Consider the following 26,070-nt stretch of genomic DNA (forward strand, 5'->3'; position numbering starts at 1 on the left):
TGGGTAGTATAGTCATTTTCACAGTGTTGATTCTTCCAATCCAAGAACATGGTATATCTCTCCATCAATTTGTATCATCTTTAATTTCTTTCATCAGTGTCTTATAGTTTTCTGCATACAGGTCTTTTGTCTTCTTAGGTGGGTTTATTCCTAGGCATTTTATTCTTTTTGTTGCAGTGGTAAATGGGAATGTTTCCTTAATTTCTCTTTCTGATTTTTCGTTGTTAGTGTATAGGAATGCAAGAGATTTCTGTGCATTAATTTTGTATCCTGCTACTTTACCAAATTCATTGATTAGCTCTAGTAGTTTTCTGGTGGCATCTTTAGGATTTTCTGTGTATAGTATCATGTCGTCTAACAGCATATCTTTTTAATGTACATCTTACATTTGTTTGTTCTGTGTTGGCTCCCCAGAGAGGAATTTCTTGCTTTGCTCTCAAGTTATGTTCAGAGCCTGGATGGAAAGATGGTAGAGGAAGAGCTAGAGAAGTTTTTACTTTAGTGAACTTAGAGAATTCACAGGGTTGTTTTTGGTTTGTTTGTTTGGGTTTTCTTTTTTAGAAAATTGGAATTTAATTGTGTTGTTTATCACTGTAAGTCATTTACATTCAGTAGGATCTGAGGACAAAATAAATAATACCAAAACTGTGTACAATTGAAATAACTAGTGAAAAATAATTGACCCCACGGAACAGGGAAAGCGTGTGATTTGTCGAGCTCATTCGATCCTTACACCCTTCCTGTCTTCAGACACTTGTGTTGGTAGCTATTAGGTAGGGAGGAATGAGAATAAGGGTCAGATGATGGCAGGACTCAGCTGAGCTGTCCTTTCCTACTCAGCCCCAAAGTGTCCTCAGCCGTAAGGTATTTACTGCAAGTCACCCTGCACGGGCAGAGGTGAAGGTGAGCATCTGTTGATTCTGCGGACATGTGGACAGAGCACTGCCCCTTGACTAGCACGTGCCCCCAGGTCTATCTTTGGCAGACAGAACCCCTTTTTGGAATGACGGTATTCTGCCTTTTTATGGAGTAAGGTCTATTTGACCTTAAAGCTCAAACGTAACTAAGTTGAGAAAGGTGAATCATTTCCTGAAGAGGATTGTGAGAAAGAGTAGGATGCGGAGGCAATACAAATCCTTACATTTTAGACATTGTATGACTTCATGTCATCTTTTGAGACATTAAAACTCTTAGTGAATTTTTACTTTTATTTATTTTAAACAAATTTTTAAAAATCATAGTATAGAATTCAAAACACAAAAAAGGCTGGGATATAAAATGGAAGTTTCTCTCTCCCTTTCTTCTTCCGCCCAGGCACCCAGATTCTTGGAGGCAGCCACTGTTCACCAGTTTTTTTGAGTTCCTCCCAAAGATACTCTATGCCTTTACAAAAAATATAAGTTAATATATTCTTTTACTACCCCCCCCCACCCAGCGTAAATGGTAGCATATCTATTCTGCATTTTTCTTTTATCATATTACAGTATTTCTTGGTGATCTTTCAGAATCTCAATACAGAGTAGAACTGCCTCATTTATTTATTTATTTTTGAATTTTATTTTATTTATTTTTTATACAGCAGATTCTTATTAGTTATCTATTTTATACATATTAATGTATATATGTCAATCCCAATCTCCCAATTCATCCCACCACCACCGCTTTCCCCCCTTGGTGTCCATACGTTTGTTCTCTACATCTGTGTCTCTATTTCTGCCCTGCAAACTGGTTCATCTGTACCATTTTTCTAGATTCCACATATATGCATTAATATATGATATTTGTTTTTCTCTTTGTGACTTACTTCATTCTGTATGACAGTCTCTAGGTCCATCCACGTCTCTACAAATGACACAACTTCGTTCCTTTTTATGGCTGAGTAATATTCCATTGTATATATGTAGCACATCTTCTTTATCCATTCATCTGTCGATGGGCATTTAAGTTGCTTCCATGACCTGGCTGTTGTAAATAGTGCTGCAGTGAACATTGGGGTGCATGTGTCTTTTTGAATTATGGTTCTCTCTGGGTATATGCCCAGTAGTGGGATTGCTGGGTCATATGGAAAGAAGTGCCTCATTTTTAAGGGCTGCATAGTACTCCAGAATTTCCTATCTCAGTGAAAGTAATTATGAGCAGATGAAAGGTATGATATTGATATTTTCCCAGGCTGTAAAAGGAGACTTGCAGTATTTATTCATGTAATAACCATAACATGACTCTTTGGAAAGTATCATAAAGGCTTCAGGTATGGTACATATGGATTCCATAGGCTAGGGAAGAGATAGGAAGCATGCATCAACCTTTTTTCCACTGAGGATTGGGGAAGGGGCATTTTCATGCATTTACATTTGGATTGATAAAAGTGATGTTCTACATTATATTCATTGCAGTTTAGGGCCCTGGATGGCTAGTCTAGTGTCACAGAACCAATTTACTTATGCAAATGACTAAATATGAAATAATTGGAATCTTGCAATTCTGTCAAGTGCCTCCCAATTGAAGGCGATAGCAGTCTTTTCCCGTAAGCCCCATATGGGGTAGCATTTGGATACTTCCCTTCCTACTCTGAAAAGTGGAGCAGTCTTCCCGACAAGTGGCCCTGGTCAGTCCCTCCCTGGAGCAGAGGTGAGCACCGGATGCCCAGGGAGATGGGGAGGGGCACATGCAGTGACTTGAGATGAACTTGTTGCCTATGCTTGTGCACCAGGGAGAGGACAGCTGAGGCCCAAGGCTACACAGCACACAGGAGCTGTGTTTCTAGGATCGAAGTCAACAGTACTGCTCCCAAGTTGCCTGAGGGGAGACCTGTCACAAGGGCTGCCAAAGACTGCAAAGTACGGGCTCCGATCCCCACCTTATCCAGAGCCTGCTCCCAGCTCCCCTGCAGGCCTTCAGCTTTCCTTGACTAGCTTGAGTTTTATTTTTGTGATTGAAAACCAGGAGTGGTTCTAGAATGGGTTCTTAGTGTGTCCTGTGAAGGCTTTGACTTTTAGCCCTTTACAGTTTCTAGTTTGGCAGAGGTGCAAATTTTCCTATGCCTGGAGCTGGTTCTTTCTAGGAACCAGGGGTAGGATTGTAAAGGAGGAGGGTCAGGAAGGAACTGACAGGCCCACAGAAGTATCCTTTAAATGTCACCAGCCAAAAAGCACAGCGTCCTATGGAATATTCCTTTGTCTCTCTGGATTATCACTTAGTGCAGAGGTCTTGAAACTAGAAGTTTCTGTCTAATCTCCTGTCAAATTCTGGTGTCTCTACAAGTGCTGGTCTGGGGTCTGCCTGAACCCCCTCTATTGCTGGGGAATTCAGTGGAAACATTTATATTTTTTATAAAGTCTGTTTTAGTTGTACAAGCAAACCAAAGACACTTTAATGATATAAAAATTCAAACAAGATATGAGGCTAGATTTGTCTGAAACTACCATCTCCTCCAATCCTAGTCATCTCTCTAGAAGTAACTACTCATAACAGTTCATTAGTATTTTTTTTTTGTAAATTTATTTACTTATTATTTTTGGCTGCTTTGGGTCTTTGTTGCTGCACACGGGCTTTCTCTAGTTGCAGTGAGCAGGGGCTACTCTTCGTTGTGGTGCACAGGCTTCTCATTGTGGTGGCTTCTCTTGTTGCGGAGCATGGGCTCTAGGTGCACAGGCTTCAGTGGTTGTGGCAGGTGGGCTCAGTAGTTGTGGCTCGCTGGTTGTAGAGTGCAGGCTCAGTAGTTGTGGCGCACGGACTTAGTTGCTCCGCGGCATGTGGGATCTTCCCGGACCAGGGCTCGAACCCGTGTCCCCTGCATTGGCAGGCGGATTCTTAACCACTGCGCCACCAGGGAAGTCCCTCATTGGTATCTTTTACCAACAGTAGATATATAACATATTTTTACACGATAGATATACTTACAGAAATATATATATGTAGTTGTCCCTCAGTATCCAAGGGGGATTGGTTCCCTGACACCCCTGGATACAAAAATCGTCAATGCTCAAAATGGTGTGGTATTTGCATATAACCTACACACATCCTCCCGTGTACTTTAAATCATCTCTGGATTACTTATGATACTTAATACAATTTAAATGTGAATAGTTGTAACTACATTGTAAATGCTATATAAAGAGTTGCCGGAGTGTAGCAAATTAAAGGTTAGCTTTTTGAGATTTTTTTTTTTCAAATATTTTCAATCTGTGGTTGGTTGAATCTACAGGTACAGAACCCATGGATATGGAGGGAGGATTATATGTGTGTGTATTTATATGTGTGTACCCATATATACATATATACATACACACAACCTCCCCGCTCTGCGATGTTTCTTAAACAGTTCATCTTTAGGAAATTTGCAGCTCCATCCTCTGATCCAGATTCCATCTTCTGGGGCCACACTGCAGAACCACGTATGGACAGCCCACATGACGTGTCTTGCCCAGCCCTCCTGTTGTATGGATGGGAAAACACACACACACACACACACACACACACACACACACACCACCATTTAATGTGGCTTTTGTGCTGGGTGCTGTGCTAAGCACAGTTGTCGTACTTTATCCTCAGAACACCCCCATGAGGTAGGTGGTGGTATTGTTCCCACTGGAAGATGAGGAAACAAGTTCAGAAAGGCTAACTCACCTGCTCATGCTTACACAGCTAGTAAGTAGCCAGCAGGATTTGAACCCAGGTGAGTCTGACCGTGGGGTCACGTTCCTGTACTTTGTGCCTCGCCACCTTCTGTTTTGTGCCCTGGAGCCCTGGCAGAGGGCCTTTGCACTGGGTGGAGCCTCGGCGGGTGTTCCCCAGGGCCGTCTTGTTCCCTTGTGGGCAGCGCAGCAGGGGATTAATGCCTGACCTCGGCCTCTCAGCCTCCCCAGCCAGCTGCCTGCAGAGCTGGCTCCAGGCAGCCAGCCTCCTGGCCAGAGGGGAAGGTGAGCGTAAAGGACGCAGCCTGCCTGTCGGGACGCGAGCCAAAGCCATGCCAGTCCCGCCGTTAAAAGGCCTAATTAGGCTCATCATTAAGTTCAATTAGGCATTGGAAATGACTGTTGCTTCTAAGCGTGCTGTGCCCTCCAAGAACTGGACCCATTCCCAGGCAGCCAGCTCGGGGGCCAGTTCTCGTTACGGGTTTAGGCCATGATTCCTTCCAAGGCCGAGGGCAGAGTTGTCCGGGAGGCTCTCAGCCCAGATCCGGGAGCTCCAAGTGCGCGTGGAATGCGGGCGGGCGTCTGCCCTGGAGGCCATTCCTGAACCCGTCTCCACTCACCCTCCTTCTTTAGGGCCCCCCCTTCCCCATGCACGTGTTAGGAGTTGGGATATCTGCCTGTGTGCTAGTCCCCCTGCCACCCACCCGCCCTATGACCTTGGTACAGGTCATGTGAACTCTTTGGGTTGAGGTTCCCGAGGGGTTTGAACTAGATGATCTCAAAATTCCCCTTTCAGCCGTAGGATGTCACGATTCTGGTAAATCCCAGATGTTCAAGCCCTGTGTACCCAGGATTTCTTTCCACTGAGCGCTGACTGGGAGAGAGAGGACAGGAGGTCCAGTGTCACCTGGGGCCACCAGCTCAGCAGCCTTGGGCTCTGTCTCTTCAGCGTTAGAACTGAGTGGTCTCAAAGGCCCCGCACAACTCAGAAAGAGTGTTTGCCCTTCTGAACTGGGCTTTCTAGATGGCCGCTTGAAATTATTCATTTTGGTCCATGAATCATGGCCTTGAAATGAAACAGTTGACAAACCCTGAGGCGAGGCAGACCTCCCAGGCACAGGGGCCAGTGGAGGAGGCATGGATGTGCCCTGGTGTGTTTGGAGTGCGCAGGGCAGGGGACTGAGTCCTGGGGTTCGCCTGGAGAAGTAAAGGAAGTAGATGGACAAGGTAGAGAAGGGCCTGCATGCAGGGCCTTGAATTCCAAGCGTGTGCTTTACAGTTGGGAACGAGGACCCACTGACATGTTGACAGGTGTGTGACCAGTGGTGCAAGGGACACATGATCACACCTCTTCTGCACGCCTTTTTGATGTGGCACGATCTTGGGGTATTTGCAGATACAAAACGACATCCATTTCTCTCAGTGTAGAGGCCTCCTCTTAAGTGTTGTCTCAGCTCCACTCTGTATAGTGAGTGAGCTCTTGTCTTTCTAGGCTGGATGGAGTTGTAGAGGGGCCTGCTCAGCTTTTCCCCTGAGTTTGACACCTTTTCTTCTGGCAGATTTTGGTGATGTCACTCATCCGTTGTTGCCTGGGAATTGTTCTCCTCTTGTATCCATTTCAAATCATTGCTTTCTCTTATGAGACTGTATATTAAGGTTACCTAATTATGATTACATGAGGTTGGTTTTTCCATAGGATATGTGTTCCTTCTTGACTAGAATGACTTCTCATTTGCCACTAGTTGTGCTGTATTAGTGAGGTAGTATTCATCTGCAAGCAGCAGAGAACCCCATTAACAGAGACCTAAATGGAAAGAGGGTTGTCTCAGAAAATAGAAGGTCTAGCGCTCTGTGGTCCAGGGCTAGTGTGGCAGCTCCATCTTGACAGCAGGGACAGAACTCTTTCCATCTTCCTGCCCACCATCCTTACTTAGCATGTGGGCCTTTGTCATGACGCTCATGTCTCGTGGTTGTATGATGGCTGCTGTACCTCCAGGCCTCACTTCTGTTTTCCAGGCAGGAAGAATGGAGGATGACATGGAGGTGAAGGTGAAGGGCTGTTTCTTAGCAAGAATTTGTCTTTTGGAGGCGAGGGGCCAGGATATGCTTTCCAGGGACTGCTGCATCTTTCTCACTGATCAGAAATATGGTGTATGCTCACCCCTCAGTGCGAAAGAGGCTAGGGAATGGAATATTTTTAGCTGGGCTCATTGCCGTCCCAAGCAAAATCAGGGTTTGAATCGAGAGGAAGGGGACATGACCACTGGGTAGGTACCACGTTGCTTTTTCTGTGGTTGACCCCATCAGGCTGAGCTGCAGAAATCACTGGACGAGACTGTCCTGCTGAGACCGTCGTGTGATGTAGAGGGTCAGGTTTGCTAAGGAACATAAAAAACAGTCTCACCTAAATCTGGAAGCTTCTCAGATGTGAGGAATCCTTTGGAAAGGACTTGAAAGCCAGAAAAAGTTGCTTTTTAGACAGGGATAAACAAAAGTGGCTGAAGTGAACGAAGGGAACCAGGAGGCAGAAAAAGGACAAGCAGGAGATGGATAGCACAAGAGGGGTGCACAATGAGAGAGCTGGGAGGTAAGCCTGGAGGCTAAGTTAATGTTGTCGTGGAAGACTGTGGACAGCTGCCGCAGAGGCTCTGTGAGCCGGCCCAAATAGTTCTTATTTGGGGAAGGGGTGTGTAGATGGGCGGCCAGGCTGGGAGGGTACGTCTCCAGGGTAGGCTGCCGGGCATGTTGGCTGAGGGGTCCAGACAGGTTCAGCCAGAGGCAGCAAGAATGTGGGAAGCAGGAGAACGTCAGGGGTCTGGAGGCAAAAAGTAGGAAGCACTGGCTGGGCACACCTAGCCAGCACCCACCTCTGGGCAGGGGTTCAGTTACAGGACTGAGGAGGAGAAAGACAGCATCTTGAGCAAGGATTAGTGGCACAGGGAGTAGAGACTGGAGAGAGAATAATAATAATGATGGCAGCAGCAGTGACTGTTCACACGTCCTGTGTGCCAAGTGCTGTGCTTGTGTGAAATAACTTATTTGATTCTAACAACAGCCCTGTGAAGCAAAATGTGGTATCATCGCCAGCTTTGCGGAGTTTAAGTGACTTGCCCCAGGGCACAGAGCCAGTAAACGGTGACCCTCTGATCTGAGCCCTCTGACTCCAGAGCCCGTAGTCAGAGCCAGCTGAGCCCGGACCTAAAGTCCTCCTGGACCTGGAGAAGAGAGGGCTGAGTTCTCAGGTGCCCTCTTGGGAGGTTTGCAGGCTCAGCAGGTCTGAACAGATACCCTCTTTGCAACTGCTTAGAGGGAAAGGAAGTAGAAAGGAGTCATAGTAAGGAGGAAGGAAGCAGCTGGGGAGGTTATGAGTGGGTGAACTGTCTAGGAGAGGAGAGTGAAGGGGAGGTAGAGGTTCTCCATGAAGCTGGGAGAGTGGTGGTCCATTTTGACAGCACCTAAGAAAAGAGAAGGGAGGACCAAGGAGGAAAATGTCTTAAATTCTTTAGTAGGAAGAGAGTTTGCGTTAACTTTGTTGTCTCTAGAAATGACTGAATAGGGAAAAGGGGTTTTGCCCCCTTCCTTTCCCTCCTCCTTCCTTCCTCCCCTTTCCTCTTTGGTGTGTCTCCCCCGCCATGCTGACTTTGGGATCTCCAAACCAGCACATTACAGGGATTGAAATGTTAGGGCTGGATAAACCAGCTGTGGGAAAAGGGGTGGCTTGGGAAGTATCAGAAGAGGAAATGGTATTAATAGGAACAGATGAGGATGGGGGCCAGGATTGGGAGAGGCAGGGTCAGTGTCATTCCCAGAGCCGGGGAGGGACCTGAGAGGTCATGGAGCGTGGCCCCTTCGGTTTAGAGGTGGAGAAGATGAGAGGTGGGCCGTTGAGTGGCTCAGGTATAGAACCGTAAGAGTTAGAAAAGCCCTCAGATGTCGCCTTGCCCCCCCCGCCCCCCCGCCCAAGGTCATACAGCTAATTAGTGTAATAGAATGTGCCTCGCTTTCTGCAGCCATGCCATCCTGAAACCTTGAGAGCTGCACGCATTTATCTGAAGTTCATGAAAAGGCCGTGCACTGCACTATTTGTGCAACAGCGAGTCTGTGAGAATAAAACTCTCTTTACTGCAATCCTCTGGGACTCTCGCAGAAATGAGATGTTGATCATATGAAGCAATCTCAGTGAACAAAAAAACTTTCAGGGAAAGTTGTGTCCCCTGAGCAGCCAGTCTGCTGAGGGGGACACGCGGCTTCGCAGAGTGAGCGGCTAAGAGCCAGCAGGGAGTGACTAGGGACGCCAGCCAGCCATCGGTGAAAATTCTCCCGACATAAACGATCTCCTTGTTCTTCCTTTGATGGATTCAGTCTCTCAAAAATAAAATGCATCTGTGAACATCATACCTGCCTCTTCCCTTTTCTTTTTAGCCCTTTACTGAGAAGTAACTGAAAGCAGTTTTAATTGTAGAGGCCGCAGCCCGGGCGGACATGGGTATAAATATGCACAGGAGATAGAGCCCCACTCATAAAATCTAGGTTTTTTCTGGTCTCGTGGGGCTGCCGGTGATTTTACTTTTTGTCCCATCTACCATCCCCACGGCTGGTTACCGGGGGCTGTGCAGGTTTCTCCTGGTTTCACAGTGGTCATTGCACAAGAGGCCATGTTTAGCAGTGCCAGGGTGTCCTTGGTTCATCCATACCGGGGAGTCCCCAGGAGGCTGCCCCACATGATGCCCTGCCCGGCCCTGGGGGCCTCGCTCTCCGGTAGCTGGAGGGGGGCCCCTCTAACGGCAGGCACCACCTTCCCTTTGAGCAGCTTATTACTTGGGTCAGTCTCAGTGTAATCGTGGGCTTTTGGGGGACCACAGGCTGTAAAAGGGCAGAGAAAACAATGGGTTAGTGACTGGAGAGAAATCTTTACAGGTTCCTTTATTACAGTGAAGAAAATTCTCTCCAGGAGAAGTAAAAGACCCAACCCATCCAGTGTAAATCCACTATACTTCAGTTTTTTTAAAATGGACTGAAATAAAGGTTTTCAGAAACGCTGATAAAAATTTACCCCCTGACTTTTGGAGCCATGATTTCGCTTGTTTTGGTCACCACATCCTACGTCATTTCACTCTCCATCCTTATGGCCGCATTTCCCAGAGACCGGCCGTGAGTCACAAAGTTACTGTCTCTCGCATCAGCTTTCAGCCCCTCGGATCATGTCAGTGGGAAAGTCTCAGTTTGCACCTAGTCTTTCCTTAACACCTTTTTAACCTTGCTAATCTACCTTTTTAACAAAGAGAGAATATGCTCAGACTTCTGGCAAATAGCAATATGTGGCTATAATAAAATAAATTTTGTGTTTTATTTAAATTCTATTTTTTTTATAATTACCTTCTATATGGCTGGTGATGCTAAATTTCCACTGAGAATATAAAGTTTTCTTTTAAATAAATTTATTACAGTAAAAGTAAGGAATCACCTTAAAGAAATATAATCAACTTAAAGAAAATATAAAGTAGATGCAGAAAGTACACAGCTACAGCAAAATTCATGAAGGTAGAGTTTGCAAATCGCAGACATTTGGGAAACACTGTCTGATAGCACTTCTTCCCAGAGGCTTTTCCTCCCCATCCTTCCCCAGCAGGAGGGATAACAGAACTTCTTCCACTTAACCCTCCGTGCTGGCTTTTATATCACAGGATATGCGGTGAGTTACCTATCGTTCATTGCGTCCTCTCTAAATTGCCGTAGTAACTTGAAGGGAAAAAAAGGAACCCAGTGAAAATTTCTAGCCCCATAGTTCCCTCCTGGTCCCAGACCAATGTCAGCGTCTGTGTTTTTAGAGTTGATACCAGTGTGTAAGAGCATCTTGTTCCAGTCTGGCTGCATACCCAGCCTGCTCCGATTCCCTTCTCATTTTCAGCCACCACCTCATCTGTATTTCAGCCACACACAGCACACCTGGCCCTTTCTTGCCTCCCATCTTTTTTTTTTTTTTTTTTTTTTTGCAGTACGCAGGCCTCTCACTGTTGTGGCCTCTCCCGTTGCGGAGCACAGGCTCCGGACACGCAGGCCCAGCGGCCATGGCTCACAGGCCCAGCCGCTCCACGGCATGTGGGATCTTCCCGGGCCGGGGCACGAACCCGTGTCCCCTGCATCGGCAGGCGGACTCTCAACCACTGCGCCACCAGGGAAGCCCTCCCATCTTTATTCAGGTTGTTTTCTCCAGCTGGACATCCTTCCTGTAGCTTTTCTGCCAGTTGCAAGCCTGCTCAGTCTTTGAGTTGGCGCGTCTTCTAGGAAGTCTCCCCAGATTCCCCCAACGGGAAGGGTCCGTTCTCTCTCTCTTTTTTTTTTTTTTTGTAATTTTAAAATATTTATTTATTTATTTATTTATTTTTGGCTGTGTTGGGTCTTTGTTTCTGTGCGAGGGCTTTCTCTACTTGCGGCGAGCGGGGGCCACTCTTCATCGCGGTACACGGGCCTCTCACTGTCGCGGCCTCTCTTGTTGCGGAGCCCAGGCTCCAGATGCGCAGGCTCAGTAGTTGTGGCTCACGGGCCTAATTGCTCTGCGGCATGTGGGATCTTCCCAGACCAGGACTCGAACCCATGTCCCCTGCATTGGCAGGCAGATCCTCAACCACTGCGCCACCAGGGAAGTCCGGGTCAGTTCTCTCTTTAGTGCTACCATGATATTTTGCTATAACCTCTCTTGTCTTGTTAAGAGTAGGGCATAATAGAACCAGCAATAGATGAGGGATTGTTGGTTTCTAGTTCCAGCTAGCTTTGGGGCTGTAGTGAGGTCACTTCAGCACCTCTTCGTCTCTGTTTCCTCACCTGGAAGATGCACAAGGGGGATGGTGGCAGTAGTCTTTCAGTCACTGCAGTATGTGAGTCTTCTTGAGGCATTACTGTTATCTCTACAGTGTTCCTTTCTCCAGCCAGATTGTAAAATCCTGAGCAAAAGGTCCCAAATCCCAACACCTCCCGTTTGTGCCTAATAGGTAATTAGTTACCCAATAAGGTTTCTGAATAAAATAATGTTCATTTGAGATACCTAACATCTGGAGATCTAAACTTTACCACTTTTTAGTTTATTCATAGCAGAAATATACATACATTATTATATGTTCCCATAATTATTTTTAGCTACTAAAACTGTTTCTGTACAGTTCGACCCTTTTTCCTCCTGATAAATGCTTTAGAGTTTGAATTGGAACAGAGATGTTATTTTGAATCTGACCAGCAGGGGGCAAACTTCACCCAGGAATTGCCATGTAAATCACTATCGCTTCAATTTGATAGGGCTTGGGAGTCTACAGATAGGATTTGGAAGTTGGTTTTCATCTTTCTGCTAGACACCTTGTTTGTTGATAATGCCAGCAGGAGCTAAATGTGCTCTAATATGACCTAAAACCCCAAAGTGCCAAAATTGGGGTGCTGGGGAGTTCTTGTTTGTCTTTAAAAGAAGGGAGAAGGTACAATACCTGCAAATACATCTGGACACTAAACATGAATGGCAAGAATTAGGAACTGAGGGGGAAAAGAGTGGGGACTTCAGCTCTCAGGAGAGATTTCAATGAGGAGAAATCTATTGGCCAATGAAAACGTCAGTTTATGAAAAATATCTGGTTTTTAATCAGTATTATAGGTGGGGAACATCTTAGAGCAGGGGGTCCCCAGTTAAGCAGTCCACTGCCTGATGCTGAATGAACCTTGTAGCCATGATTACAATGGCAGATTTCTCCTCTGCTCAGATTTGGGTTTCCGCTGTGAAGGCTCATTTGGTGGGTCACACAATTTATAAAGTAGAGCCTTGGTGTTAGATGCAGTGCTAGTGATGTGTTATATGATCTGGGACAAATGACCTCCCCTCTCCCAGGCCTTTGTAAAACTGACCTCAATGAGGTTTGGATGCACTTGTGAGATTTTTATTGGACATTTAAGAATTATGAGGGTAGAAAACGTCTCAAGAAAATGGTATTTTGACTGTTTTTCTTCCACAGGAGTGATATATTTTGAAAATATAAGGTAGCTTTGGCTTCACTTTAGCTGGTCTCTCATTTCTGCACTTCCCCTTGCTAAGTGTTTATGAATTTGGCCCCTGGCTGCAGAGTTTCTTCTTTCTGTCATGGGAGCCCTGTAAGCTCCTTACTGTGGCTTTAGCTCTTCCCTCATGGGCAACAAGTTGCGCTAGTAACCATTTGTCCAAACCCTTCACATCACTCTCTGGTTAGAGGCCGTGGCCCAGGCAGGATGGTCCAGCAGGGGGCCTTCCACTAGGACATCAGGGCTCTGGATGCCCAGCACTTTGCTCTATTTTAAGCCCGTGCTGTCTTGCAGCAGGCAGGTGAGTCTAGGGCCCAATATGTGCTGTGGATATTAAGAGGCTTCAAGGACACTTCCCCCCATTTATCCCAGTTATGTCCCCTGCTAAAATAGGTTAACGGTATCTAATTAACCACTGAACGTTGTCAGGCTGCATAAAGATAGCATCCTGGCTGTTCTCTGAGCCATGGTACTTTATCTCCATTTAGATCTCTGCAGTATTCCATTAAACTCGAGAGCAACATTTTAACCAAGATGATGTCTACATTAGGGCCGCCTTTCACCCTTCAGCACGTGACCCGTGTAGGCAGCAGCTGAGGCCTTCTGTCTGATGCAGCAGGGCGGGCAGAGGAGACTGGCTCTGCAGGCGGGGAGGGTCCTTACATTACGGTCCTTCTCTGCCACTGAGCCCCAGAGTAAAACCGAGGATCCGGGATTGGGCAGTGGTTCTGCGTGGCCGCAGGCGCGGGATGTGCCAGCGCCGTCAAGCTTGTCCTCCACTGACCAAATCATGCCCAGTGCACGTCAGCGTGGTCTCTAAATGTCAAAGGAAAGGAAGTGCATCTGAGCAAGAGAAGTTAGAAAAAGCGAGTGCCTGGAGGAAAGGGTGACCTGGCTAGGTGGGTTCTCCTTTCTCCCATGACGCGAGCTGTCGTGTTGTAAATTAACCAACGTGAACTACCACATGGTCAGGCTGACAAAACCACAGTGCTGCTGTAAGTTGAAAGTATGTCATCTCATCATGGAAAACGTTAATTGAATTTGAAGCGGAGTCTGTAGAATGAGCCTTTCCCCCGGTGTAGAACTGCCCGCGTGCCTGTATCATGTAGGGTTTAAGAAGTGGGCCTTGTATACTGGCCCGAACCCTTTCTAGGTGGGTGACCTTGGGCAAGTTACTTGACTTCTCTGAGCCCCAGTCACCTCATCTGTAGAAGGGAGCACGTTTAAATAAGATAATGTGATAATTAAATAAGGTAACATATAATACTATATATAGTAGTGTTATATAATAGTAACATATAAATAAGATAATATAATAACAACGCTTGGCACCCAGCAAACTCAGTAAGTGTTAACTGTTATCATCAGTCATCAGTCCTCCTGTGACAAGCCATGGGGGCGGGGGCCTGGGAATGGACTCTCCCCTGAGAATCGAGGGTGGATGTGTGGAGCCCAGGCCGAGTCACCTAGTGTGGACTGTAGAGAAGCGGGGCGAACACCAGGAGGGGACTGGTTGAGTGCAGAACTGAAGGACTGGGCTTTAAAGGAAGGTGAGGATGAGACAATGCCCTTACCCTTGAAGTCTCCACCTGTTTAAAGAACAGACGGCTTCACGTGAGGCTGAGAGATCTTAGCGACTTGGAAAGCACCACACAGAGAGGGCCGTGCTTCCCCTCTTGCCAAGTCACTGACCAGGTCCGGCACATCCCTTGCTGCAAAGCAGGAGGCCAGGATGCCCTTACTCCTAACACCCCGTGTCCACAAGGTGGGAGGTGAGGGAGGACGCTTACTCTCAGTGTCCGAAGTTAAAGCTTTGTTCTTCAAAATGTCCAAAGTAATCAGCAAGTGATGGAGTAGCTCTTGAAAAGAAACCTGGCATTTAATTAACTTTTCAAAGTGCTGGTTCAGCAACCTCTATGTTTTACATTTTGAATATTGAACAAGCATCTCTAATCAGATCTGAATTGCTTCTGGGCCTCCCCCGGTGGACGGCACCTGCTGAGCTTTTACGAGCAACACAGAATCCTGAGTTTCAGGAGGGCCAACTCAGAGTCACTCGGGAATGGAGCCTTCAGTCTGTGAGGCCGTTTCCTTCCTCCCCTCAGCCTGCAGGTCAAGTCAGAGTTCCTGAACGCTTCTGTAAGAAGAAAGTAGGCAACTCGGAAGGACAAGGCCGCAAGGCTTACATTCTGCGGCTTAGCGACAGAGTTCAGTCTCCTCTCTGAGATGAGGTTTCGGCAGTGGTTCTCACATACGTGACTGGGCTTCATTTCTAGAAATTACTACCTCAGGGGGCCTGTGATGCAGCCTAGCACACGGGTGCTGCAGAAGCTTCCCAGGTGTGATTCTCTTGTGCACCACTGGTTAAGAACTCCTGGTGTAAAGGATTCTCTCCAGCTTTCAATTAGCTATATGTTGCCTCCTGTAAGTATGGAAAACCTGTGAGCACAGTAAATCCAACCAGATGTCGGGGTGCCCGGAGGACATCTAAAAATCAGCGGGTATCTGCTTTTGAAAGGGCTTGGGGCAGTGGGTTTGGGAGATAAGGATTCTCGTTTCAGCATCGTCACTAACCAGCTCTGTGATGGGGACAAAGCACACAGAGCTTTGGTGGGTTGGTGCCCACTGTCCCAATCTATCGGTATATATAAAACGGTGCTCCCGAAGCCTGCTTTGCCTCTTTTCCAGAGCTAATGTTGATAGACATGAAAGTCTCTGCAGGCTCCCCAAAAGTGCTCTATCTCTGTACATTGGTCTCGCCAGTATTATAATTGTCAGGTTCCCAAACCCTCTAACGGCCACTTCTGGGGAAACAGTCACGTGGGCCACGGCGGGCAGTAAGAGACCAGAAGCCCAGGGTAGAGCTGGCAGTCCTCCTGCCATAGGTCTGGGCCAGCTCACACCGTTTCCCCGGAAGTGTGTGATGACCCAGAACCTGCAGTCCTCTCCCTCAGCCTCCACCGACCTACACAGTCTGTGGGAGGCGGGGCTTTGGCCCACATCCTTCTTGGGTTACCTGCCCTGCTGGGCAATGATAGACCACCAGGTTTTCATTATTTTTTAACCTGTCACCAGCAATTTAAAAATGCGCTCTGCATCGTGACTGGGTATTTCTGTATATAAAACTGAAAAAAATTTTATGTAACATTTATCCTTACTATTTGCAGTATACTCTCTTCACTGTTCTTTGCTATTGGAAAAAAAAAAAAAAAAAAAGACAAAAAATAAAGGCTGGTGGTGATCCTCTAAATTGATTTCATGGCTCACTAATTGTTCATGACCTGTGGTTTGAAAATCCTTATGCTAGGTTCCATGTCACTGCATGGTCTGAGGTGCGTTTGGGGACTAGACAGGTAAAGTATAAATCTGTGGAGTGGGGGATTATTTCAAAATAGCACGTTAAATTATATCACTGAGATACATAGACAAGTTATTTGCATATTCACAGTTCTATAAAGAAATGTACTCTCTGCCTCTTCTCCTAAAGCATGCTTCCCACTTCCTTTTGCTTTCTCACTTTTGGTAGCGGCAGAGCTACAAGGAAATACTTCACTAGCCTCTCAACTTCTGTAAGAAAAGCAGCAGTGCAGGTTCAGCGGTAAAGAGCTAGTAGGGACCCCCAGGTGCCAGGGAGGGTGGGAGCTCAGGCTTGGAGTGGGTGGGGCACAGCCCAGCTTCCCTGAGTTTTTCCTCGTGAGAATGCAGGCCCAGTGTGGCTAGGGTTTGTATTTGCAGAATTCAGAAATCCGGACTTTTTTGTACAAAATCTCCCAATCTGGACAACAAATTAATGTTAAAACAGAAAAAAAATTAAACCAAACCAAAATAAGCAGCGGTGTGGTGCCGCCCAAACTTATCCGCAAGCTAGGGACAGCCCAGAAGTGGCCAACTGTTTCAAAGGCAGTGTTTCCTGATGTTTCTCCAGGGCCCCGCCCAAGTTCCCACTAGGCTTTCCATCTCCCAAGCAGAAGGCTCTCCCAGAACCTGCTCTTTCTAGCAGAGAGATTGAGAGACAGACGGACAGGCAGACAGACAGAACGCCCCGTGGGGCATCTGTGCCCTCCATCCTTGAGGGCTGTCTCTTGTTCTTGTTCCTTCCCTGCTGCGGGAGGACTCTGGGCCCCCCCAGGGTGACAGGGAGCAGGCTGTGGGCTCAGCGGCAATTATACTGAAGATGGACCTCAGCCCCTGTTCGGATGTTGATAAATGGCAATTAATCAGCCTTCCCCCGGAAGGGTAGTGTTGTCATTACTGTTTCCTTCAGACAGAATCACCGCTCCTTTTGCCCCGGCACGTGGCTTAGGCAGGAAGGATTCTGTGCTACCTGCCGAGGGTGGTCAGAGAGGGAGCTGCCCCTTCTGCACAAGAGGAAGGCGCCGGCCTAGGCTGCCCAGCCTCTTGAATCCCGTTATTCTTCTGTGACCCCCGTTTCCATCCAAGCTCTTCTGCCGCTAGTGACGTAGGACTGGCTCATTCGGACAGTGGGTTCGGAGTTCAGCCTCACCAGGACAGTTAGAGGCAGTGGTCCCTGGGAACTCAAGCCGGGAGCAGAGCCTCCCCTCCACACAGACAGAAGGCAGCCGTGCTGGTGGCGGGGGCCAGGGCGGGTGCTACGTTCAGGATTCCTTTGACTTTGACTTAGAACAGGTCATAAACCTGGGTCATCTGCCATCACCACGGTGGGGATGCTCTGGGTACCCGATGCAGTTTACCTTTGTGCCCCACCTGCTGCCCTGAAGGTCCCACTCGCCCCCCTACCCTAGTTGCTCCGTCTCTTCAACTGGCCCTTTAAGAGTCGAAAACTGCAGCCTAGGAGGTCCCCTCAGAGTTGTTCCATACTGTTCTTCCAACTTTACCTACCTACTCACTTCCGCCTCCCTGACTTCAGCCAAAATTAATCCTTTCTACCCTCCTTCCTTCCTTCCTTCCCTCCTTCCTTCCTTCCCTCCTTCCTTCCTTCCCTCCTTCCCGCCTTCCCTCCCTCCTTCCCTCCTTCCCACCTTCCTTCCCTCCTTCCCACCTTCCTTCCCTCCTTCCCACCTTCCTTCCCTCCTTCCCTCCCTCCTTCCTTCCTTCCCTCCCTCCCTCCTTCCCTTCTTTCACTCTTTCTCTTTCTTTCTTCACAGCGCAGTTATAGTCTTATTTCATGGGAAGTAGTCCATTTAGACTTAGGTTTATGATTCTACTCTTTGGGGATTATTTGCCTTTTGTGGAAGGTGCTGGTTGGCCCCCATGCAGCTCTTACTGAGAGGCCTTCTCGGCCTCCTGCTGGCCATTATGACACTGCCACCACCCTTTGCCCTCGATCATCATGGTGATTGATTTCTGACTTAAAAGAATTCATAGAAAACAAATACTCTGTTATCACAGAAATTTTCACACATACGGGAAAGTTATCTCCGTGTAACCCACACCCAACTTTAAAAATCTTCAGCGTTTAGCCCATCTCATTTAGAAGACTTAAGATCAGTGTTTCTCAGAGTATCAGTAGTGACCCTCTTGGATTAGAATTACTGGGAATTTGTTTAAGATGCATATTCCTGGGCTCCCCCGCCAAGACCAACTGATCCAGAAATCTCTCATTGCTGGGTCCAGCAGTCTCCACGTCTGACAAGCTTCCCAGATGGTTCTTACACACGTTCAGCTTGGGGAACCAGGACCTCACATAGCGACTGTGCAAACAGACTTCCTGCTCGTGGAATGTCTTACTTGCCCACCATCACTCACAGGGCCTTCCAGTCCTTCACGTGGAGGAGACAGAAAGTCAGGCCTGAACTGAGCAGCTGGTTCATCCACTTTTGCTCATGGGAAGATACACACGTTAGCACAGCAGCTTCAGATAAGACCCAAGGCCTCAGTCCTAAGGAAGTGCTCTGTAAATTGGTCAGTTAACTGTTGAAAGGAAGGCACCGTGTCATCTATATACCCTTTTGCGTTTTGAGCTTCTCACTCAACTTGCACTTAAGCTCAACAGCTTAATTTGGAGTCATGCTGAAATAAGGCCATAGGAAGGCATTACTGTAATTTTCTTACACTGGTTGTGGGCCTTGGTCTATAAAGAGGAATCCAGACAAATAAAGCACTTGGGTTCTGCTAATTTGCTCCCACTTTTGAAACCCCCTCCAGCAGGCCATGTTAGCGCAGGAGACTAGAGGGTTCTCATAAACCTTGTCTCTCTTTTTTTCAGGTCAGGAAGCAGGGCTTCTGAAGAAATAGAAGAGTATGTTTCCAGTTTTCTTACAACATCCTGTGGTGACCATAGTCAACAGTGCAGTCTGGGTGGTCCTCATCTGTTCAGCCTTTATGGAACACAGCATTCAAAGACAGACAGCAGGAAGTTGGCCATGGGCTGGGGCTGGAGTTAGGAACACTAGTCAAGGGTTCGGTTAATGCGGCTTCCTCAGCTGAAGGGCTGGACTCTGGCATTGATGCCCGTGTCGTATCTCGCACTGCGTGGTTTTTAGAATTGTATGTTCGGGTATCAAGAGTACTGACCCATGGGTTCTGCTTTACTGATGCAGACGGGCAGAAACAACTCCAGCCTTCTAAACCTAGCCCCTTCTCCTAAGACTTATATCAAAAAGAAAGAAGGAAGGTTTCTGGGTAAAGATGGAATGTGAAGGTAGGGCCGTGGATCTCATAGCTGCGGGGTGGGAGGAGCATCCTGTCACGGTCGGTGTGACGCTGCCTGTGGGATGTAGCGCCCCATGGCTCGTGTGGCCGTACATGGCAGACCAGCTGCCAAATCAAGTCTGACCAAGTTGGTGGAGGGGAGTGGGTCCAGAAGCATTTTCATCTAGGAGAAAGAATGGAAGCAATAACCATATAGGGTTTTCACTTTCTGCTTTCCTTTCCTTCTTTTTGGGGGCAGTCACCGCCTCAGACAGCAGAGCCTGGATGGATCAGATGATGGAGGAGGTAAGATGTCCTTGGGGAAGTCAGAAGGGCTTCCAGAGACGTCCCAGAGCATTTCCTGAGCTACAGTTAAGGCGCCATTTGCTGCAGGCTCACTGGAAACATCCCCTGTGGCCTCATGCTAGCCTTTTGTTTTGCATCTCTGCGCCTTGCTAAGTGCTCCTGCCCCTGCCTAGAATACCCCACCTTCTTCTTTATCCACTAATCCTCTTTGTCCTTCAAAACTCAGCTGGAAGCATCACCTCCTCTGAAATGTCTTCCCTTCCATCCCAGCCTTTCTCTGAGTCTGATGTTCTTTCTCTGCTCCGGCAACCTCCTGGGCAAACTTCCATTGTAACACACCACCATGGCAATAATAGCTTATACTTATCAGGTGTTTATTATATCTCAGGCACTGTCCCACCACTTTATAGATGTTAAAGCGTTTCATTTCACAACAACCCTATGAGGCAGTACTATTATTATCCCCATTTTGTAGTTACGGAGACTAAAGTACAGAGAAGTTAAGTTGCCCATGGTCACAGAGCTAAGTGATTATCACACTTTAATTCTTTACTGGCTTGATTGAGCCACTGGCTTGATAGAGCCAACCAGGCTCTAAGCTCCTTGATAGTGGACACTGTGTCTTATTTATCTTTGCATCTCTCATGCACGACACACAGTAGCCAGTTAAAGGCTGACATTGTAAATGAGGGAGAAACAGCACTTACATGTCCAGCAGCCATGTCACAGCTGAAACCTGTGTTCAGAAACTCAAGAGAAAAGGTAAAGTCTGTGTGTACTTTTACAAGAAACCTACTAGAGTGGAGGTTATCTTCAAGACCTAAATGAGCAAAGCCTCTTTTTTAACCCACATAATTACCATTTCCACACTATTCCTTTGTGCAGAATTCAGTTTCCATCTTGTATCATTTTCCTTGTGCCTGAAGCGCTTCATTTAACATCTTTTTTGTAGAGCAGGTCCTCTGGCAACAAATTGTCTCAACCTTGTTTGTCTGAAAATGTCTTTACTTTTCACCAGATACAAAAGTCTGGGCTGGCAACTCTGTTTTTCCTTTGAGCATTTTAGATACTTAGTTCATTGTCCTCTAGCTTGCACTGTGTCTGAGGAGAGCTCAGTGGTCCTCCTTATGTTTGTTCCCCTGTATGCAGTATATTTTTCTCCTGCTTTTAAGACTTATTTCTCCTTATTTGTTATTTTCAGCAATTTGGTTACGATGTGCCTTGTTGTGGTTTACTTTGTGTTTCTCCTACTTGAACTTCTTGAGTCTGTGCATTTATGGTTTTCATCAGATACAGATAATTGTAGGCATTGTTTCTTTTCTTTTTTTTAAATTGAAATATAGTTGATGTACAGTATTATGCTGGATCAGGTGTACTATGTACTGATTTGACATTTGCATACATTAATGAAATGATCTTCATGATAAATCTATCTGTCCCCATACAAGTTATTACAGTTTTATTGACCATATTCCTTATGCTGTCTGTATATTACTTCCCTGTGGCTTATTTATTTTATAACTGGAAGTTTGTACCTCTTAATCCTCTTTCCCTATTTCACCTCACCCACCCCTGCTCTGGCAATCACCTGTTTATTCTCTGTATCTGTGAGTCAGTTTTTGTTTTGTGTTTGTTTTGGTGTTTAGATTCTGCACATAAGTGAGATCATATGGTATTTGTCTTCCTCTGTCTGACTTATTTCACTTAGCATAATACCCTCTGGGTCCATCCATGTTTTCACAAACGGCAAGATTTCCTTTTTTAATGGCTGAGTAATATTCCACTGTATATATATATATATATATATATATATATATATATATACCGTATCTTTCTTATCCATTCATCTACTGATGAACACCTAGGTGGCTTCTCAAATTCCAGCCGCCTTAGCCCCCTAAACTTTGACCTCTGTCTCCTCAGCTCAGCCAGACCTCCCTCCCCATGCTCCACTTGGGGTTCCCTACCCCTGTGCCAGTGTCCAGGAAGCATCTCAGGCAGAAGCCAGGGTGACTGCAGGGCCCACTTCATTTGTTTCCCTTCCCTTGGGGATCACAGTTCTGTGCTACCTCTTGTCCACTGTGTGAAAACAGTTGTATCTTGTATTTTTTCCAGTTTTCTAATTGTTTATAGCCGGAAGGCAAGTCTGGTAACGGTTATTCTCTCACGGCTAGAAGTGGAGTCCCAAAGCCTTCTATTAAATAACCTTTGCTTGCAACTACAAAGTGGAGGAGAGAATTAAATCTGTAGAACATGGATGATTCTCTGTGCCTTAGCTACCTCACAGGATTAGGGCGAGGGTCATATAGGACAATCGTGAAATATTCTGGGATGGTGGTTAAAATACAGATTCCCAGGCCACCCACAAAACAGAAGCTGGAGTTGGGGCCCAGGGATCTGCATTAATTTAAGTAAGCTCCCTGGATAAATATTTCGCACATTGAAGTTTGACAACCCTGCTGTAGTGCCTCCAAAGCCGGGATTGAAGACTGGAGGGGGAGTTGTGTGCAAGAGTACTTCTGCCTCATCTCCTTCCAAAGGGGTTTGAAGGTAGAAAGGGAGTCTCTGGAGGTCAGGAATTCAGCCTGCACTCTAGGAGTTAGTAAGAGCTCCTGGGCCCGCTGCTCCCATCATACTTCAGCACTTTGCTTTTCCATTATCTCTTATTGACAAGCTCATTTCTTTTTGCCAGATATTCCTCCTTAGCTCTGCTCACTAAATTCCTCTCAGCTGCCAAACTTCTCCACCCACTAATAATTCCGAGCGGCCCTGTTCAACAAGGTATCCTGCACTTCTTTTACCAGAGTCTGCTTTCCCAGACGTGTTCCTAGGATGTCCTCTGCCAGTGCTACACTGGCAGCTGTGATGCTCAGTGATTGGTGGCTACTGCCACCCTTTGGGTTGGCCTGTCCTCACAAACGCTCTGTTGCTTCAGCCATTGGTTGCATAGGGCAGCAGGGCAACCACCCAGGAGGATGTTCCCTGGACTCAAGGAGGCAGGTCCCTGGCAGACGTGAACAGAGCTGTCTGGTGGTTAGGGCGCAGTGTGCTTGGAAATTGTCATGCTGATAGAGCTGAGGTGCTCGTCCAATTCATGGTCTACAGAAGGTTTATTCAACTGGGACTCCTCCACACCTCTCCCCACCCCACCTTGGACCTCTTTCCAGCTCCCCTCAAAGGACCTCTGAAATCCCACCTTCTCCATTTTTTGTGTGTGTGAACATGCTCCATTTCAAGGAGTACCTGTTAAATATTACAGCAAAACCCTCTGAATACTGAAGTTTACACACATCACAAATGCATTATTAGAAGGTTCCGCTGGCCGCCATTGTGACATTAGAATCAAATTGTTGCAGGGTTTTTTTTGTAAATTTATTTATTTATTTGTTTATTTTTGACTGTGTTGGGTCTTCATTGCTACGCACGGGCTTTCTCTAGTTGTGGCGAGTGGGCTTCTCATTGCGTGGGCTTCTCATTGCGGTGGCTTCTCTTGTGGCGGAGCACAGGCTCTAGGTGCGCGGACTTCAGTCGTTGCAACACACGTGCTCGGTAGTTGTGCCTTGCGGGCTCTAGAGCGCAGGCTCCGTAGTTGTGGCTCATGGGCTTAGTTGCTCCGCGGCATGTGGGATCTTCCCAGACCGGGGATCAAACCCGTGTCCCTTGCATTGGCAGGAGGATTCTTAACCACTGCGCCACCAGGGAAGTCCCAAATTGATGCAGTTTTAAGCAACTCTATAGGCCACCTTGTCCAAACCTGCCATTTGACGTGTTAAGAGATTGAGCTTTACAGATTATTATACAGAATCTCAGGACTCAAAGGGAAGCTCTGATCTTCTGACTCTCAAGGGAACAAACACTCTGCTGTCATACTGTGGTGTCCACCAGCATCACTGCCATCACCAGTATTACCAGACATTTACCGCGTTGTGTAGTACTTCTTTTTTCTCATTTAATTCACAAAACAAATCTATGGGAAAGTTCCTTTAAATCAGTTTTATTGAGTTCTAGTTTGCATACAGTAGACTGCATCCATTCAAAGTACACAGTGTGAATTTTTATACCTGTATATACCCAGTTAAATCTCCACCACCATCAATATACAAAACATTTCCATCACCCCCAGAAGTTTCTCATGCTACTTGCCAGTCCACCCTTCCTCTGCCCCTCCAGGCAGCTATGATCTGTTTTTTTGTCAAGATAGAGTGGTTTGTAGTTTCTAGAATTTTATATACATTGAATCATATGTATGTATGCTTCTGTGTTTGGCTTTTTCCGCTCACTGGAATGATTTTGAGATGCATCCAGCTGGTTGCATGTATCATTACCCTGTTCATTTTTATTGCTAATATATGGACATAGCACATTTTGGTTATCTAGTCACCTGTTAAAGGACATTTCAGTTGTTCGTTATCCCCATTTTAAAGATGAGCAGACTAAGGCAAAGAAAGGTAACCTTGCCAAAAGTCACACAGCTAGTAAATGAGAGCATCAGGATTTGGAAGGCAGCTGTGCTCACCACTCTGTTACAAACGCAGCATAGCTCAGCACCAGGCTTTGAATGCAGGTCTTGGCTCCAGAGTCCTTGCTCTTGGCCTCTGGGCTGTAACAAATGGTACGACCCTCCGCTGTGCTGGCATCTCCTTGCACAGGTTGGTTGTGTCAATGTCAGTTCCCAGGTGTGTAAGATAGAGTGCTGGCATTACTGGCGGGATGCTTAATACAATTTCATTAAGGAAGGGGAGAAGAAAGATACTGTTTTCAGAGAATACCCCTACTATTCTTTTCCCCTTCACAAACTTGGAATGTGAAATTTGTGAATTGGCCTTTATTTTGGCTCCGGAGGTTTGACACATAAAACCCTTTCTTGTCAGAGTGCACTTGATGTTACCTTCTAGGAGGTATGCCTCTTCCCTGGCATAAATCTGTTTTCCATGCAGTTATGCCTGAGTCCTGTAGTGGAAAATCAGTTCATATGTTCCACTTCACACTCGACTTAGTCCATTTCACTGTATGTGAATGTTTAGAATCCATTATGCAATAGGAATCATATGTTACATATAACTAGTTTCTAGAATTATCTTTGCTCAGGGAATTACTTGGTTGGCTAGTTAAGGCTGCTCCTTTGAACTTAGAATAACCAGTGGGTGGGGAGACTCCACGAAATAATTGCCCTGAACCATCCATGGACGCTCATTCAGCAGTGACATTAAACAGATCTCTGGGCACCTGTGAGGGAACCTGCTGGTTCCCTTAATAAAATCACATCCAGGTTCCTTGAGGTCATCAGTGAGGAGTATTCTCACCTGGGAAGAGACTGCTCGTCTTCTGGTACTTGGTGGGGGTGGGCAATTGACGAGTCATCTCAAAGGAGAAGATGAATCTCCAGGAACAGAGATGAGAAGCCACGGTCCAGGGCCTCCTCCCAGCGCCTTGGAGGTGAGTTCCACTGAGGAGAGCCAGGGGGTCTTCATGCAGCGCCTCCTGCGGCTCGTGCTGCTCCCATGCCGACGGTGATGAGTGAGACAGCCCCTGCCCTCCAGGATTCTCTGACCTGGTGAGAAATGCCCACTCTTCTTTCCTCCTCTTTTGTTTTTGTTTTGTTTTGTTTGCAGTACATGGGCCTCTCACTGTTGTGGCCTCTCCCGTTGCGGAGCACAGGCTCCAGACGTGCAGGCTCAGCGGCCATGGCTCACGGGCCCAGCCGCTCCGCGGCATGTGGGATCTTCCCAGATCGGGGCACGAACCCATGTCCCCTGCATCGGCAGGCGGACTCTCAACCACTGCGCCACCAGGGAAGCCCATCTTTCCTCCTCTTCTTTTATAGAAGACTTTGAGAAGCCATGTCTCTCGAGATATATTTCTCAGCATTCAGCCTCCCTGGATCACTCTTGATACATGGTGCTTCTTCTTCCCTGGGGAAGAAGCCGAGGGAGAGAAGAGAAGCACTTCCTCCCATCCATTGACCCCTCAGGCTTCCGAGGGAAGAGAACAGAAAAACAGAAGAAGGAAGGAGCTGTTGAGATCGGGTGTGTTTTTTTGAACGAGAAGCGAAGAGTAAGTGCCGTGTAGGGGTGGTTTGGGGGATCTGTTGGTTAACCGGAATGTATTGGCAGCGGGACTGTTTGCAAGACCAAGGCATGCTGAGCTCAAATGTTTTTAGGGGCCAGGCAGGTAATACAAACACTTGAAACAGCAGAAGTGTTCAACTATAAAGAATGGTGGGGCCTGTGGTGAGCTTGGAGGGGAGATGGCATGACCTGAAAGTTTTCAAATTCAGATTTCAAAAAATGACAGAATTTTAAAATATCACTTTATGAACAGGACAAAATGCATCTGCAAGTTGGATTAGGCCTTTGGGAAGGGATTTGCAAATCCTTCCTAAGACCTTGGAGGGCTCTCCTCTAGGGGAACACAGGACTTTGTTGGGGAGACAAAACATGAAAGATGGAAAGCATGACAAGGGTTAAATAGCTTAGACAGC

The 26,070-nt window shown here is 46.8% G+C and overlaps 1 protein-coding gene across 3 annotated transcripts in view; it reads left to right on the forward strand.

Moving 5' to 3' along the window:
- Positions 1-26,070, forward strand: part of IFT43 (intraflagellar transport 43) — an 88,580-nt gene that overhangs the window by 45,748 nt on the left and 16,762 nt on the right. For all 3 annotated transcript variants that reach the window (XM_032623195.1, XM_032623193.1, XM_032623194.1), the window contains exons 4-5: positions 18,859-18,891; positions 19,543-19,589. In XM_032623195.1, coding sequence (XP_032479086.1) covers positions 18,859-18,891; positions 19,543-19,589 — 80 coding nt within the window. The remainder of the gene's footprint in view (positions 1-18,858; positions 18,892-19,542; positions 19,590-26,070) is intronic.

The sequence above is a fragment of the Phocoena sinus genome, chromosome 2, assembly GCF_008692025.1.
Source record: "Phocoena sinus isolate mPhoSin1 chromosome 2, mPhoSin1.pri, whole genome shotgun sequence".
In the NCBI taxonomy this organism is placed as follows: domain Eukaryota; kingdom Metazoa; phylum Chordata; class Mammalia; order Artiodactyla; family Phocoenidae; genus Phocoena; species Phocoena sinus.